This window comes from Pantherophis guttatus, chromosome 4, assembly GCF_059756535.1.
Source record: "Pantherophis guttatus breed Tessera chromosome 4, ASM5975653v1, whole genome shotgun sequence".
NCBI classification, from domain to species: Eukaryota; Metazoa; Chordata; class Lepidosauria; order Squamata; family Colubridae; genus Pantherophis; species Pantherophis guttatus.
Genome location: NC_142066.1, coordinates 20709430 through 20727587, shown reverse-complemented (window position 1 = coordinate 20727587; position 18158 = coordinate 20709430). Strand labels below are relative to the sequence as shown.

Here is an 18158-nt window from a genome sequence, read left to right as displayed (position 1 = left end):
GCATGCTGGCAGAAGAGGCATGGATTCCATTAGTCAAGACTTTTGGCTGACTGGATACAGGAGAAGAGTCTTTTCTGCTGTGCCTCCTGTACTTCAGAATATCATGCCTGCTGAGGTGATTAATTAGTTTCTACCTCCTCCTTGTGAATACTTTACTCCCTTCCCCCATCTTGGTTAATTGAATTTTAATTTAATTTTAAATATGTCAATTTTTTGTTGTTTCAGGATTCTTTATCATATTTTAATCATATGAATATAAACTGCTTAGGGTCATCTTGTAAGATGGATGGCATAGACATTTAGTAATAAATAAATCTCAGCTTTCTAACCTTATTTTCCAGCCTGATGTTTCATTTTGTGGCACACTGTTTGGCTTTTTCTTCTTTGTCCATTTTGAATCCTAGGTATTCAGTTATAACTGGAACTCTGCTGCACATTAGTTGGTTTGTTTCTTGCAGTGAGCTGGTGCTTATATTTGATTTGATATTACAAATATTGCATTTGATATTACAGTATTGGTGTCTTTTAATGCTTGTGCTAGTTGTTTCTTTGGAACAAGCATCAACACAGGGAACCTTATTCCTTGGTTTTTGTGCTCTTCTAGATGCTCAATTATTCTTTGCTTCAATTCTTCCAGTTCTTTAGTTACAGGATTTTGTTCTTTTTTCTTTTCCAAATGAAAAAATAATTCTATAGCTGTGTTAGTTTCCTGCATTACCAATTTCTCCTGGTTTGCCTCTACAGTATGAATTATCTCTGGCAAGGCTCAGATTTCATTATCTGAGAAAACTTTATATTGATATAGTCTGTTTCCAAGAAACGCATATCAAGAAACAAGATAAGAAATATTTGACAAATAAACAACTAGGGGATGAATTTATATCAGCTGATGTAAAAAAGATCAATGGAGTTGTCTTATATATGAAACCCCAGTTTAAACCCAAGCTACTTATAGCAGATGAATAGGGTAGATTTGTAGTAATGGAAATTGAACTCAATGGAATAAAATCAATGGTGGTTGGTGTGTATTTTGCCAAATGATGATAGAAGCATTTTTTTGAATATTTAATGGACCAGTTACTGCCCTTTTCATATGGAAACTGGCTGATGATGGGGGATTGGAATAGAATGACTACACCAGTTTTGGATACAAATCTATCAAGGGGATTAAACCCTCACAGGGTAAATTATCAAAGACTTTCTTTGAGATGATGGACAATTTAATATTAATAGATTCAAGGAGATATAAAAATGGATAAAATATACCTTTTTTTCTGAAAGACATAAATCCTTTTCAAGGATTGATATTATATGAATATCTAACAATCACAGAAATAAAATTCTGAAAGTGGACATTCTTCCTAAATCTTTTTCTGATTATAATCTTATGTTTCTGGTTTTAAGAGGAATGGAAGGACCTTGGCGGTCTTCTAGTCCAACCCCCTGCCCAGGCAGGAAACGCTATACCACTTCAGACAAACGGTTATCCAACATCTTCTTAAAAATTTCCAGTGTTGGAGCATTCACAACTTCTGCAGGCAAGTTGTTCCACTTATTAATTGTTCCAACTGCCAGGAAATTTCTTCTTAGTTCTAAGTTGCTTCTCTCCTTGATTAGTTTCCGCCCATTGCTTCTTGTTCTACCCTCAGGTGCTTTGAAGAATAATTTGACTCCCTCTTCTTTGTGGCAACCCCTGAGATATTGGAACACTGCTATCATGTCTCCCCTAGTCCTTCTTTTCATTAAGCTAGACATACCCAGTTCCTGCAACCGTTCTTCATAAGTTTTAGCCTCCAGTCCCCTAATCATCTTTGTTGCTCTTCTCTGCACTCTTTCTAGAGTCTCAACATCTTTTTTACATCATGGCAACCAAAACTGAATGCAATATTCCAAGGAAAGAGCTCGAGTTTTAGATGGACATTAAATGAAACTATTTTAGAAAAGGAAAGGATTGTAAAAGACTGTAAAAAGAAACTGCAAGAGTACTTTGAGAATCATTTAAGCAAAGAAACAAGCTTAACGACAGCATGGGATGCTAGTAAAGTGGTTATGAGGGGCTATTTTATACAGCACAATTGTTTAGAGAGGAAAAAATCCCAGGAAAAGGATATTGGATGCAAGAAAGAAACTCAACTGCAAATTACACCCATGGATCTTAAAATTTTATACCATATCAAATTGTTATGGCAACTACTGTCTATGTTAACAGTACAGGAAATATAAACAAAGTTGAACTATACAGACAAGAGACACTTCAAGTTTGCAAATAAACCAGGGAGATGGTTGGCATATAAATTAAGAAAGGAAAGGCAAATGATTGGAAAAATTTATGAAGACAGTAATGTAATAACAGACAATGAACTTATTAAAAAGTCCTTTCATAATTTCTATTCAAATTTGTACAAAAGACAGGAGTTTGATATGTCAAAAATAGATGAAGCCTAAACTATCAGAAATTCAGAGGCAACGTATCAATGATCAGATAACTGCTTTTATTTATTTATTTATTTATTTATTTATTTTATTTTATTTTATTTTTATATTTTTTTATATTTTTGAGATATCAGAAGCCATTAAAAAAAAATGAAGCCACACAAAGCTCCAGGCCCAGATAGTCTTACAAGCCAATATTATAAGTACTTTGATGATGAACTTCTCCAACAAATAAAGGACACAATGAATGATATACTACAGGAGGAAAAGATATCCCAGATGTGGAAAGAAGCCAACATTGTGTTGCTACCCTAGGAAGGTCAAGATGTTACAAAGACAAAGAATTGTAGACCAATTTCATTATTCAACAAGGATTACAAACTCTTTGCTGCCATTTTGGCAGAAAGACTAAAGAAGATTTTACATGAAGACCAAGTGGGCTTTCTGCCAAAAATATAGCTAAGAGATATTCTGAGTACTGTCTTAAATATTATTGTATACTTACAATATCATAATGAGAAACAGGGAGCCTTAATATTTTTAGAAGAATGGAATGGAACGGAACGGAACAGAACGGAACAAAACAGAATAAATATTACCGAATACCTACAATATCATAATTAGAAACAGGCAGTCTTAATATTTATAGAATAGAATAGAATAGAATAGAATAGAATAGAATAGAATAGAATAGAATAGAATAGAATAGAATAGAATAGAATTATAGTTGTGCTCGCTTCGGCAGCACATATACTAAAATTGGAATGATACAGAGAAGGGAAGGGGAAGTAGAGAAGAGAAGAAGGTGGGGAAAGAAAGTTGGAAGGAGAAGAGGGAGAGGCTGGGTTTGAGGAGAAAGATTGCTGTACAATAAAAAATGATGAAGTGGAAGAAAGGCAGCTCTGAACAAACAAATATAAATATATTAGGAAAAAGAATGAATTGTTAAAGAATAAAAGAGAATAAATAGGTACAACTAGCAAAGTTAGAACTTAGGGATAAATGAAGAAAGTGTTTATATATGCAAGTATAGAAATACTGAGGTATATTCAAAAAAAAAAAGGAAAGGGGGAAAGACGATATTGACAAAAATTGTAATTGAGTAAAATGTATTTGAATTTGACTAGTTGTATAAGATAAGAAACGACCAACACTCTGTTCAAAAAGAAAAGAGAAAGATGTGGGTGAAGGTGGGAGAGGAGAAAAGAAAAAAACCAATAAAACTTGTAAAACAAACAAACAAACAAAAAAAGAATTACAGTAATGCCCTTACACATACATATATTTATATCTCTATTTCACTTTATGGATCTAATGATTTTATTTTTTGTCTTGTGGCTCATGCGTTCCTGCCTCTACAAGTCCTCATATGTTTTGAAGTTGTTCACATATGTGACTGTCTTACTATCATTATGAAATTAGTCACTTTTCTCTTCCAAATCCTATGGGACTCCATGAAAATTGGAGCAACTAACACAAAATTATGGTATTTATTATCCCCATCCTATTCCAACCCATGGGTGGGAGGCCCAAAGCTCTGTGAGTTGATTTGTTAGTATGTTACACTCCCTAGTTTTGTCTGAAAAACATCTCCAGGAGGCAGATCAGTCTGATCTACTTTAAAGATCTTGTAGCAGACAGAGGCATTTGTACACAGAAAGAAGACACTCATGGAAGATGTTAGTATTGGTGGAGTTACTCTTAATAGTATTGCCTGAAGTGACGTGCAAGAATCCTAGCCTTCAATGCGACTTTCAGGAGCCTCTTCCTATTCGGCACACCTATCATCAGCCTGGAGACATTAATATTGCTGGCATTATTTCTGCATTCTTGATATTTTCTGACCCCATTGATTTCAGTCAACATCCTTCTCAGGCATTTCATGATGGACTTATGTAAGTATATCATTAATTTATTGTCAGCTCTGAACGTTGCTGGTAAATCACATGATGCTTGAAATATTTTCCTCTAATGGCAAAAAAACCAGAAAGGAACATCTAAAATAGGCTGTTTAGCCTACATTTTGGTACCAAAATGTAGAAATTTCCTTCTGCATATAAGCTATTCTTAAATGCTGTGGTTTGGAAGTGGACCATTCTGACATACTAAAATATAGAAATAAGAATTATTAAACACATTCCGCAAAATATGCTGGACTGAAGGATTGCAAGGCACATAATATGAAACAGGCCTTTGTTAATGATTTTTTAAAAATTGTTTTACAGAATAGTTTTTCAGAATTACCAGCATATCCTGGCCTTATCATTTACTATAAAACAGATTAATGAAAATCCTCAGATCCTACCCAACATCACGCTGGGCTTCCACATTTTTAACAGCAATTTTAGTCCAAGCTGGACTTACTTTGACTCAATGCTTCTACCTTTCACTCACGGCAAATTCATCCCTAACTACAAGTGTGGGATTACAAATACTTTGGCTGCAGTAATTGGGGCACCTGATATTTCTCTTCACATGGCAACTATATTGTGCAACTACAAAGTTCCTCAGGTAAGATTTGCTGTAGAAATACATTCTGCCATAACTCCAAAGACACATATATGCTTCTCTCTGTAAAAAGGAGAGACCTTTCAGATTCCTAGATATTACTTTTGCTTGATAAAGTTGGCATAATAGTATGAGTAATCATAAGTCTGAACAGATGGTGAGGCTATTTGACATAGCAAATTCCAAATACTGAACTAAGGCTCAAATCTGAAATATTCACAATGACACTACTTCCACAAAAATGTATTTACTGATACTTCAAGAGTGACATCTTCGTTGATCTTTCCTAATAAACACAGCTAGTTGCATAATGTTTCAGTATATAAAGATACCCAAAGACTCAAGTGAATGTACACATTTTCAGAGGCTCACATAGACCTTTGCAATTCCATATGTTTATTTTTCTGTAGTTGATATATGGCTCTGCTCCAGTCATGGATAAAGACACTCAAGCAGTTTTCTTTCAACAAATGTTTCCAAATGAATCCCACCAACATAAGGGCCTCCTGCAGTTATTGCTGTATTTTAGATGGATCTGGATTGGAATTCTTATAGTAAGGGATGAGAAAGGAGAGAAATTCATCCAGGAGGTGCTCCCCATATTTTCCAAGCATGGCATCTGCATTGAATTCATAGAAGAGTTCCCAAATGCAGCCTTTTACAGTGATTTTACTGATACGGTAGATCAAGGACTACATATATACCATGTTCTCATGAACAGCATAGCCAATGTGATAATCTTATATGGTGAAAGTCAGTCCATATCAGTCCTGAGTAGTTGCCTCCAGTTCTCAGAAGTGGAGGACATACCAAAGAAGACTAAGATTTGGCTTATAACTGCTCAGTCAGATTACACTTCAGTTTCCATTCATAAATCTTGGGATATCCATTTCCTACATGGGGCTTTATCTTTTGCAGTTCACACAAAGGAGGTCCAAGATTTCCAAGAATTCATTCAAAACTTAAATCCAAACAACAACAACCAGCATGATCATTTTCGAAAAGATTTTTGGGAACAGGCATTCGATTGTTTCTTCCCAAACTCAAAAACTGAGACCTCTGAAAAGAAATGTACTGGACAGGAGAGGCTTCAGATTCTTCCCACATCTGTGTTTGAGACACTAATGAGTGGTCAGAGTTACAATATTTACAATGCAGTCTATGCTGTGGCACACGCTTTGCAATTTCTGCACATATACAAATCCAGAGAAACAGCAATCGTGAAAGGACGGAGGAAACAGTTTCATAATCAAGGGTGGTGGCAGGTAAATTTGTGGTGCAGAAACCACCATATCTGCAATTGCAAGATGTGTCCATAAACTTTAGTGAACAATAATTTTTGAGGGATTGACACTAGGTTTAAATGTGAGATACTGTATATAGTAATAGATTAACCAACTGAAAGCTTTTTATGCTTATGTTAAAATTGTAAGTGGTATTCTACAAAATTGTAACCACACCTCCTAGAATATACTTCTGTCCATGAAATTAACCGCCTCTGAAGCCCAAAATTTAGAATGGCATATAATTACTTTCTTGTTTCATACCTATAGACAAAATCTTGCCAGACTGAACACTTTAACATATGTATCCATTCCATAGTCTGTGAACTATTCAGGAAGGGGAGTTTTCATTTTCTTTCTCACATACATAATTTTTGAACCGAGTTGCCTTTTACTTGTCTGAAAAACATCCCTTCCCTTCGGAGAATTCACCTCCTTACTACATTCCATAATTCTGCCATAAGTTCAGTCTATTAATAAATAGAATGAGGTGATCTATTCCATTCACCTGATGTGCAGTAGTTACTTTTTCTTCTAGATGCTTACTTTGGAATAATTGCTTTTAATCACAGGCAGTACTTTGATTGTAGATAGTACAACCTCTTCACAGACCATTAGAAAGTCATCCATATTTCTATACACAGAAATTAAGAGCAAAATATACATAGTTTTAGAGCAAACAAATGGAGAAGAATGAGAACAGCCTTATATGCTTCCAGGAACAGGGTTCTAGGAAAAGCAGGGAAGGGAGTGAAAGTGTTTTTAACATCTCAGGTGGCTTCATAAAAGAGGACTAAGGTAGAATTATATTTTGAGCCTACTTTTTGTGAGACATATCTACTCACAAGTGATAAAAGAATCATAGATTTAAAAATGGATATTTAAGCACTAGCCCTTCTTAGTGCAAGATTTCAAATTTCAGCATCTCAGCAGTTTTTATTCTGCCTCTCTTTGAGCACATCAAATGAAAGAAAGGGCATTGCCTTTTGATCATCAATTCTCATTGCTTAATCTCTTCTATTGAGACTTTATTTCGTGGGTAGAATATAGTTTCTAAACATAGTTTTCCAGATTAATTTTAGATTTTATATTCTAAAAGTAAATCTGTGTTCCATTATACTGTACATTTTAGAGATTGTCCTTACTCAACTATATAATTAGAGCCTGAATTTCCATCAGTAAGTGATAAAATATGCTGTCATTTGACCATGAAGCTTAGCAAAAGCAATTCCAGCAGTTCCCATTTACCATTGTTAAGCAAGGACTACCCAGGTATTTAAGCACCTCATGGATTACAACTTCCAACTTACTTCCAGCTTCCTCATTGACTTTGCTTGAGGAAAGCCAGCAAGGAAGGTTTCAAATCACAATCCTGTAACTTTGGGATGCTGCAAATGTCAGAAATCCAAAGGCCAATTCCCAGTATTGTGATCATGTGACCACAGGGGTGTTCCGACAACTGGAATTTCAAGGAAGTCATAAATTCCATACATTCTGCAGCATTGGAATTTCAAATGATTGCTGAACAGGCAACCATTGAATGAGGACCACCTGTACTTAAATATTTCTGTGTTGTCTTGTACGTACAGACCTCAAAGACATTTTCAGCCCCAAAAGATAGACCAGACTGAGAAATCAACATCATGTCGGTCAGGAGTAATTTTTTTTGCAAGAGCTGTAGAACTGAACCTTGCAATGTGCTCAGCTCTCCATTATATCCTCTTTGTTTGATATAGTATAGCTTCTCTGAAATGTTTTCTCAATTCATATTTCTTGGTCAAGGTTCAAGCTCTTCTTATTTGACTGTTGCCTTAAATTGGATCTGAGTCTTTATGACCTCATCAATCATCGCATCACAGACCCCCACTGTCCTCCACTGTCTTCCAGAATTTGCCCAAATTAATATTCATTGCATTGATGACCCTATATAACTATCTCATTCTCTGCTGTCCTCTTCTCCTTTTGCCTCCAATCTTTCCTATATCAGGGTTTTTTCCAATGAGTCCTCTAATCTCATTAGGTGTCCAAAGTATTTGAGCTCAGTATCTGTTCAGTATCAGTCTTCCAAAGGACACTCAGAATTTATTTACTCTCCTTGCAGACCAAGAGGCTCTGAATATTCTTTTCTAACATCACAATTCAAAGGCATAAATATTTCAGATTTAGATTTGTTTTTTATTGGCCAAGTGTGATTGGATATACAAGAAATTTGACTTGGTGCATATGCTTTCAGTGTACATAAAAGAAAAGATACATTCATCAAGAATCATAAGGTACAACACTTAATGATAGTCATAGGGTACAAATAAGCCATCAGGAAACAATATCAATATAAATTGTAATGGTCTTTTATGGTCTTACTCTCACAGTGAAACATTATTATTGGGAAAACTATAGCTTTCACTACATAGACTTTTATCAGTAAGGTGATGTCTCTGCTTTTTAATATGCTGTGTAGGTTTGCCATAGATTTCCTCCCAAGAAGCAAGTGCATCTGTTGGATCCCAAAAAAACAATTCTGTCATTGCTTCCATTTCTTCTCCTTCTATTTGCCAGAAAGTGATGAGACTGGATGCCATGATCTTAGTTTTCTAATGTTGAATTTCAAGCCTACTTTGGCACTCTCTCATTTTACTCTCATCAAGAGGTTCTTGATCAAGATAAAAGTGCAAAGAAGAGCAACAAAGATGATCAAAGGCCTTGAGACAAAAACATAAGGAGAATGGTTTCAGGGTTTGACTAGTCTAGATAAAAGAAGGACTAGAGGGAACATGATAGCAGTATTCCAGTATTTGAGAGGCTGCCACAAAGAGGAGTAGGTCAATTTATTTTCCAAAGTACCAGAGGGCAGGACAAAAAACAATGGATGGAAACTAATCAAAGAGAAAAGCAACCTGGAATTCAGGAGAAACTTCCTAGCAGTCAGAACAATTAACTAGTGGAACAGTTTGCCATCAGATGTTGGGGCTTCTTCATCATTGGAAGTTTTTAAGAAGAGATTGGACAGTCACTTGTCTGAAATGGTATAGGATCTTCTGCTTGAGCAGAGGGTTTGATTAGAAGACCTCTTCTGATTGGTTGGTTGGTTGGTTTCCTGCATTTAAAATAATATCAGCTTATTCTGTCTTGTGATTCATCCAGCCTGGAATTTCATGTAATTAACTCTGCATATAATTTAAATGACTCTTTCCCTATTTTGAATTAATCAGTTGTTCTATGTCTGGTTTTAACTAAAGGCTTTAGCATCATGAATGAAGCAGAAGTAGATGGTTTTCTGGAAGTACTTTGCTCAGCAAATGTTGGCAATTTAATTGCTATATCCTCTGCCTTTAAAAAAAATAATTTGTACTTCTTAGTTCTCAGTTCATGTATTGCTGAAGCCTAGCTTGTAGTTTGTGAAATCAACACAATTATATGGTACTTTCAAGCATCTTAGTATTTATTATATATTTATTCCAACTCATCTGGCTTAAGTAGCTTTCACCATTAAACTACAGAGCTTAATTTTATTTTATTTTATTTATTTATTTCCTGTATTTATTTTCCAATTCTATGTTAATTTTATGTCAGTAATCTGATAAGTTATATCTACCTCTTTGTTAGAATGATTGTTTTGGACTGGGACTCCTTGCGCATGGTCACTCATGCCCTCGTCACCTCCTGCCTGGACTACTGTAATGCTCTCTACATGGGGCTCCCCTTGAAGAGCACCTGGAGGCTCCAACTGGTCCAGAATGAGGCCACGCGGGTGATTGTGGGAGCGATATGGTGCTCCCATGTAACACCTCTCCTGCGTGAGCTGCACTGGCTTCCGGTGGTCTTACGGGTGCAATTCAAGGTGTTGGTTACCATCTTCAGAGCGCTCCATGGCTTAGGACCTGGGTACTTACAAGACTGCCTGCTGCTACCAATAGCCTCCCACCGGCCAGTATGCTTCCACAGAGAGGGGCTCCTCCGGGTGCCGTCAGTCAAACAATGTCGACTGGTGACCCCCAGGGGGAAAGCCTTCTCTATGGGGGCACCTGCCCTCTGGAATGAACTGCCCCCCGGGATACGGAGGATTCCCAACTTGTGCTCGTTTTGCCGTGCCCTCAAAATGTTTTTATTCCAACAAGCCAGGCTGGCATAATTTTTTAACTTTTAAATTTTTAAAAATTTTAAAACAGGAGTTTTATTTGAATAGCTGGGCCAAATTATTTAATATGCTTTTAAATCATTTTTAAATTTTATATTTGTGTGCTTTTACTTTTGGCTGTATACCACCCTGAGTCCTTCAGGAGAAGGGCGGTATATAAATTGGAATAATAAATAAATAAATAAAATAAATGTTATTTGTTTGATACAGGTCTACAACTTAAATACAAAAGTGTTTATATTATCTAAGTTTAAACAAACATTCATATGTATATTTTGAATATATGAATTATTTCTCCCTCCCCTTGTTCTGTTCTCTGTTTGTTCCTCTCTGAATATCAGTGTTTTTCAGGTTCATTCTTTTCTGAGAAGTGTCAGATTCAACAACAGTGTTGGTGAAAAGATTTCCTTTGATAAAAATGGAGAATTCATTGGTGGATTTGATATTATCAACTGGATCACATTCCCAAACCAATCCTTTCTTAGGGCCAATGTTGGAGTGATAGATCCCACAGCAGAGAAGTTCTTCAATATTTCTGTAAATTTCATCACATGGCCAGTAGGCTTTAACCAGGTTAGCTATTTGAATCTAGATTTGTCTCCATTCATTTTAATATATTTACTGATGAAAGTCTCAGAGCATCATCTCTGACTAACCTAGGTCCTGGTGAAGAAATATCAGTACATTTTTTCCAGGGGTGAAATTCACTTACCTTCACTACCAGTTCGCAAATCTGAGGATGCACAGAGAGTCTAAAACGGGACATGACGATGTCTGGGCAGGTGGGCGGAGCTGCCCACTGTCGGCATTACCAGTTCACCTGAGCCAGATAGAACCAGCTGAATTTCACCCCTGATTTTTTATTTTTTTTACTTTTCTAGCAATTGTATTCTTTACGGGTTCTCTGTTAATTATGGACATAATTAACATGGTTTTGAAGTAAAAGCTGCAACCACTAGATCTCATCAGTTTGCTGACATCAAAATTCAGAAGTTGAGAAAACCAACTTTAACCAATTAGCATAGCAATTGTCTTTGAAGAGTGATAATGGTTAACGAAGGCTATCAATACAATTATTGTAGAGATTTAATTAATTATAATTTCAGAGCAATTACATCTAAAATTATGTCATCCCGCTACTTCATTTTAAATCTGTTGATTCTACAGAAACTCTCCAAGCACTTCCTTTCCTCTCTGTATCTCAATATATTCTTCTCCTTTCATTGATAGGCATTACCTTTATCTTTGTGTAACGATCCTTGTGAGACAGGACACAGCAAGGCCAAGAAAGAAGGGGAGTCATTTTGCTGCTATGATTGCCATCTGTGTCCAGAAGGGAAAATATCAAAGGAGAAGGGTAGGAAATTTCCAAATATAATGGGACTAAGACATTGGGATACAACACTGTCTGTAATCAACTGTATCAATTCCACTGTGTTCTTTTTCAGACATAGATGATTGCTCTCCATGTCCAGAAGATCAATATCCAAATCCCGGCAAAAATATGTGCATTCCAAAGCGGATCACCTTTTTGTCCTATGAAGAACCCTTGGGGATCAGTCTGACTGTTCTTTCCCTTTGTTTTTCTTCAGTGACAACCTTGGTTATTACAATCTTCATGAAACATAAAGATACCCCTATCGTCAAAGCCAACAACCGGAATCTCACTTATACACTCCTAGTTTCTCTTCTCCTCTCTTTCCTTTGTGTCTTTTTATTTGTTGGGAGGCCCAATACAATTGTTTGTCTTCTTCGACAACCAGCTTTTGGCCTCATCTTTTCTGTGGCAGTTTCTTGTGTCTTAGCCAAAACCTTCGTTGTGGTTTTAGCATTCATGGCTACCAAACCTGGTTCCAGATTGAGGAAATGGGTTGGGGTAAAGATGGTCAGTTTCATTCTTCTATCCTGCTCCCTTATTCAAATATGTGTTTGTGCTGTGTGGCTGATAACATCCCCACCATACCCAGATTTTGATATGAAGTCAATGTCTGAAGAAGTCATCCTGGAGTGCAATGAAGACTCAGTCATGTTCTACTGTGTTTTGGGCTTTATGGGTTTTCTTGCTCTGGTTAGCTTCTCTGCTGCTTTTCTAGCTAGGAAGTTACCTGACAGCTTCAATGAAGCCAAATTCATCACCTTTAGCATGTTGGTCTTCTGCAGTGTTTGGTTGTGTTTTATTCCAACCTATCTAAGCACAAGGGGAAAATATATGCTGGCTGTGGAGATCTTCTCCATGATCTCCTCCAGTGCTGGCTTATTGGTGTCCATCTTTTTCCCCAAGTGTTTTATCATTGTGATGAGACCTGAACTGAACGATAAACACCAGCTCATGAAGAGAAAGTTTTAAGAAAAGTTTATGTTTGCCTGATATTCTTTAAACGTACATGTTGGAGAACTTCCCCACTTGGACAGTTAAGCTAGAGAACAATGTACAGAGACAGTGATGTTCTATATTGCCCTGTCCCCTGAGATTTGAAGAGCTTGGAAGTTTTTTTTTTCTTCTGGAAAGCAATTATAACTGGGCTCTATAAAAACATAAATTACAGCACAAATTATTGTATTCACATATTTATTGACATTATTGATTTATTGACCTATTTTAGTATCTTATGGTGAGCTCTGACTAAAAGTATCAATTAAATTGTAAATTTACTGGTCATCTTAATTTATATGCAGTAGAATGTGTAAAAAGGACTGCAGTCGGCAAAAAAAAATCATTCTAGTAAATTCAATTAAATTCCATCAGAAGTCTAATGCATGCTAGTATCCAGGGGTGAAATCCAGCAGGTTGTGACAGATTCTTGAGAACCGGAAGTGGAAATTTTGAGCAGTTCAGAAAACCGGTAGCGGAAATTTTGAGCAGTACGGAAAACCGGCAAATACCACCTTTGGCTTGCCCCAGAGTGAGGTGGGAATGGAGATTTTACAATATCCTTCCCACAAGAGTGGGGTGAGAATGGAGATTTTGCAGTATCCTTCCCTTGCCATGTCCATCAAGCCACACCCACCAAGCCACCCCACAGAATCGGTAGTAAAAAAAATGGATTTCACCACTGCTAGTTTCCAATTTGCATAATAGTCTCTTTTTAAGAGATTCAACCAAGTATGATTGTGTAGGACAGCATGTTTCATGGTCATAACTCTGAGTAGATAAGAGTTTTGCAACACTTGAATAAGTGTGTAGAGGTTCAATGGTCATAAATCTGTTTTGAGTAGATAGTTTTATAGCAGTTTTGTAATAGTTCTACAGATAGTTTTGAATGAGAGGCACACAGTGCCACTTAATGAGATGTCTCAGTGAGCCCTGGCTGAAATTTGCAAAGAATTTGAGACCAAGTTATCTGAGGAACCATCTCATTCCAGTGGGTTTAACTGTTCACACATGCTGGCAAAAGAGGCATGCTGTGGATCCCATTGGTCAAGGAATTTTGGCTGACAGAGTACAGGAGTAGAGTCTTCTCTGCTGTGGCTCCTTTACTTCAGAATATCATGCCTGCTGAGGTGAGATCCACATCCAACCTTCTGGCCCTTTGAAAGGTTGAAAGATGGGCAAGAACCCCAATGAGGGACTGGTGTCTTGATGGTGGTTAATGGATTAATCAGTTGCTACCTTCTCCTCATGCATAATTTACTCCCCTCTTCCATCTTGGTTAATTGAATATTAACCAAATTTGAAATATATGCATTTTTATTGTTTTAAGACTCTTTATCATATTTTAATTATATGAATATAAATGGTTTAGGATTATCTTGGAAAGATGGATGGCATAGACACTTAGTAATAAATCAATCTCAGCTTGCTAATTTTATTTTCCAGCCTTATCATTCATTTTGGTGGCACACTGTTTGGCTTTATTCTTCTTTGTTGATTTTGCATCTTAGGTATTCAGTTAAAACTGCAACTGTGCTCTAGATTAGTTGGGTTGTTTCTTACAGTGAGCTGGTGCTTATATTTGATATTGGTGTTTCTTAACACTTGTTCTAGTTGTTTATTTGGAACAAACTTCAATGCAGGCAACCTTATTCTTAGGTTTTTGTGCTCTTCTAGATGCTCAATTATTCTTTGATTCAATTCTCCTGGTTCTTCAGTTACAGGACTTTATTCTTTTTGAGGCAGAGAATAGGGTACTTGGTTTCCAAATGAAAGCAATTCTATAGCTGTGCTAGGTTTTTTTTTCCCTTTAATTTATATGCCGCCCTTCTCTGGAGACTCAGGGCGGCTTACAATGCATTAAGCATAGTTTCCTGCATTGTCAATTCTTCCTGGTTTGCCTCTACTGTATGAGTTACCTCTGAAAAGGCTTAGCTTTCTTTGCTCTGAGTAGACCTTTTCAGTTCTTCCAATTCAGCTTCTGTGAATACTTTATTTCATATTAGTTTAGTTTAGTTTAGTTTTATTTGATTTGTATACCGCCCTACTCCCGAAGGACTCAGGGCGGTGAACAACCAAGCAATAAAATACATAAATACAAAAATTTAAAAAACCAGTTAAAATCAAATTAAATCATTTTGGCCCAGACAAATTAAAACACCCCAATAATTTAAGAACAGATTTAAAATTTATATATTAAAAGAGGGAGGAGATTAGGCCAAGCCTGCTTGATGGAATAAAAGTCTTCACAGCGCGGCGGAAGGTGCGCAGATCCGGGATCCTCCGTATCTCTGGGGGGAGCTCATTCCAGACGGTAGGTGCCCCCACAGAGAAGGCTCTCCCCCTAGGGGCCACCAGTCAGCATTGTTTGGCTGACGGCACCCGGAAGAGCCCCTCTCTATGGGAGCGTACCGGCCAGTGGGAGGCTATTGGTGGTAGTAGGCGGTCCCGCAAGTACCCAGGTCCTAAGCCATGGAGCACTTTAAAGGTGGTAACCAAAACCTTGAAGTGTACCCAGAAGACCACTGGGAGCCAGTGCAGCTCGTGCAGGAGAGGTGTTACATGGGAGCTCCATGTCACTCTCATTACCACCCGCGCGGCCGCACTCTGCGCCCGTTGGAGCCTCCGGGTGCTCCTCAAGGGGAGCCCCATGTAGAGAGCATTACAATAGTCCAGGCGGGAGGTGACGAGGGCATGAGTGACCGTGCGTAACGAGTCCCGATCCAGAAAGGGACGCAACTGGCGAATCAGGCGAACCTGATAGAAAATCTTCCCGGTCACGGCCGTCGAGTGCTCTTCTAAAGACAGCCGTGAATCCAGGAGGACGCCCAAGTTGCGAGCCCTCTCCGTGGGGGCCAGTGATTCGCCCCCAATAGTCAGAGATGGCGTCAACTGACTATATCGGGACATCGGAAACCACAGCCACTCGGTCTTGGATGGGTTGAGCCTGAGCCTGTTCCTCCCCTTATAAATCATCACTCATCTGCTAGCCTCTGTTTTGTTATTTCCAGTTCTAGATATTGTTTTATTTTCCAGAAATGGTGCATTCATTTCAAATATCTTGTAATTCCTGGACTTGATCTGTATTAATAGATCGTTATTGCTTTAATTTCAGTCACTGTGTCAACACTGTGATGTGTAAACACCTTTCCTTCCAGTAGTTCTGCAGATGCTGGCCCTGGTTGCTTAGTCCACAGTCCTGTAGGCCATTTTTCACAAGATGTCCAGTAAGTACAAAACCTTAGCATGGTCCTTGTTGACACGGGCAATGACGTATGGGTTTCTGTTTCTTACGTTTCACTATATTTAATGGGACAGACCCTTTTTGTCTGATTCTTCTGATGACACCTGTCCAGAAATATTGAACCTCTGGCTTTGATCTCACCTTCCTCAGAGCACAACTACATCAAGGTAGTACCTCACTGGCACTCAAGGAACTGCCTCACTGAGTATTACTATGTTTGGTCACACAATCACCAGATGTTCAGATTGGATTTAGCATTTTTTTTAATTTTATTTTTTAAAATAATTTTTATTAAACAGGGTTTTTTTAAAACAAAAAAAGAATTTTTTACAATCTTCTTCTTTTCAATATTTTCGCATCAGTAAACATTTCTTACATATCCATTTTTCTCCCTTACTTCAATTTACCATTTATACATATGATTCTAATATTGATTTATATACATGAAGATAACAATGTACTCAATTTCAATCATACATTCTATGTCTGTTCCATTTCCACTTGTTTGTTACTACTTTTCAACTCCTATCTCTTCCTCATTTACTCTTTCCTTGCCCTTCATACCTCTCCTCTAACCAGTCATACCATTTCTCCCATACCATATAGCAGTGGTGAAATCCAATTTTTTTTTTACTATCGGTTCTGTGGGCATGGCTTGGTGGGCATGGGGTGATGGCTTGGTGGGCATGGCTTGATGGGAGTGGCATGGAAGGATACTGCAAAATCCCCATTCCCTCCCTACTCCTGGGAAAAGATATTGCAAAATCTCCATTTCCACCCCACTCTGGGGCCAGCCAGAGGTGGTATTTGCCAGTTTTCCAAACTACTCAAAATTTCCGCTGCCGGTTCTCTTCTCAAAGTTTCTGTTACTGGTTCTCCAGAACCTGTCAGAACCTGATGGATTTCACCCCTGCCATATAGTATTCTGTTTCCTCCTTTTCTTTTATTTCTTTTGTGAGCTTATCCATCTCTGCATACTCCAAAACTTTTCTAAACAAATTTTCTTCCATTGGTGTATTATTATTTTTCCAATTTTGTACATATATTATATATGTGCATATATTATATTATATTATATTATATTATATTATATTATATTATATTATATTATATTATATTATATTATATTATATTATATTATATTATATTATATTATATTATATTATATTATTATATTATATTATATTATATTATATTATTATATTATATTATATTATATTGTATTGTATTGTATTGTATTGTATTGTATTGTATTATATTATATTATATTATATTATATCATATCATATCATATCATATCATATCATATCATATCATATTGCCTTGAAAGAGGCGGTGTTGAGGCCTCTCCTCAAGAAGCCGTCCCTGGATCCGGCAATATTGGCCAACTATCGTCCTGTCTCCAACCTTCGCTTCATGGCGAAGGTTGTTGAGACTGTGGTCGCGCGACAGTTTCCACAATTCCTGGAGGAAACATCTTATCTAGATCCATTCCAGTCGGGTTTCAGGTCTGGGCACAGCACGGAAATGGCATTGGTCGCGTTGGTTGATGATCTCTGGAGGGCTCGGGACAGGGGTTGCTCCTCTGTTCTGGTCCTGTTAGACATCTCAGCGGCTTTTGATACCATCGACCATGGTATTATGCTGCACCGGCTGGAAGAGTTGGGGGTGGGAGGCACCGTATTGTGGTGGTTCTCCTCCTTTCTCTCTGACTGGTCGCAGTTTGTGTTGGCAGGGGGGCAGAGGTCGACCTCGAGGCCTCTCATCTGTGGAGTGCCGCAGGGATCGGTCCTCTCACCCCTTCTGTTCAACATTTATGTGAAGCCGCTGGGCGAGATCATCTGTGGTTTTGGGGTGGAGTACCATCAGTACGCTGATGACACCCAGCTGTACATCTCCACCCCAGGCCACCCCAACGATGCCCTTGAAGTGATGTCTCAGTGCCTGGAGGCTGTGCGGATCTGGATGGGGAGGAACAGGCTCAAGCTCAACCCTTCCAAGACTGAGTGGCTGTGGCTCCCGGCATCCCGATATAGTCAGTTGACTCCATCACTGACTATTGGGGGCGAGTCCTTGGCCCCCACAGAAAGGGCTCGCAATCTGGGAGTCCTCCTGGATATGCAGCTGTCCTTGGAGGAACATCTGACGGCTGTAACCAGGGGGACCTTTTATCAGGTTCGCCTG

General features: G+C 37.9%; 1 protein-coding gene across 1 annotated transcript; it reads left to right on the top strand.

Annotated features, from left to right (window-relative positions):
- The first annotated feature begins 4110 nt into the window (after positions 1–4110).
- LOC117672986 (vomeronasal type-2 receptor 26-like) lies at positions 4111–12706 on the top strand. The gene is made up of 6 exons (XM_087893495.1): positions 4111–4328; positions 4659–4944; positions 5352–6206; positions 10711–10932; positions 11590–11716; positions 11808–12706. Exons 1-6 carry the CDS (start codon positions 4111–4113, stop codon positions 12704–12706), a joined length of 2607 nt encoding a protein of 868 aa, XP_087749621.1.
- Positions 12707–18158: the final 5452 nt, after the last annotated feature.

Bases quoted from the DNA above. Each gene is read 5' to 3' on its own strand.
- LOC117672986 (XM_087893495.1), top strand. From the start codon at position 4,111: ATGTTAGTATTGGTGGAGTTACTCTTAATAGTATTGCCTGAAGTGACG. The intron at 4,945-5,351 runs GTAAGATTTGCT...ATTTTTCTGTAG, and splicing joins GCAACTACAAAGTTCCTCAG to TTGATATATGGCTCTGCTCC. The intron at 11,717-11,807 runs GTAGGAAATTTC...GTTCTTTTTCAG, and splicing joins GAAAATATCAAAGGAGAAGG to ACATAGATGATTGCTCTCCA.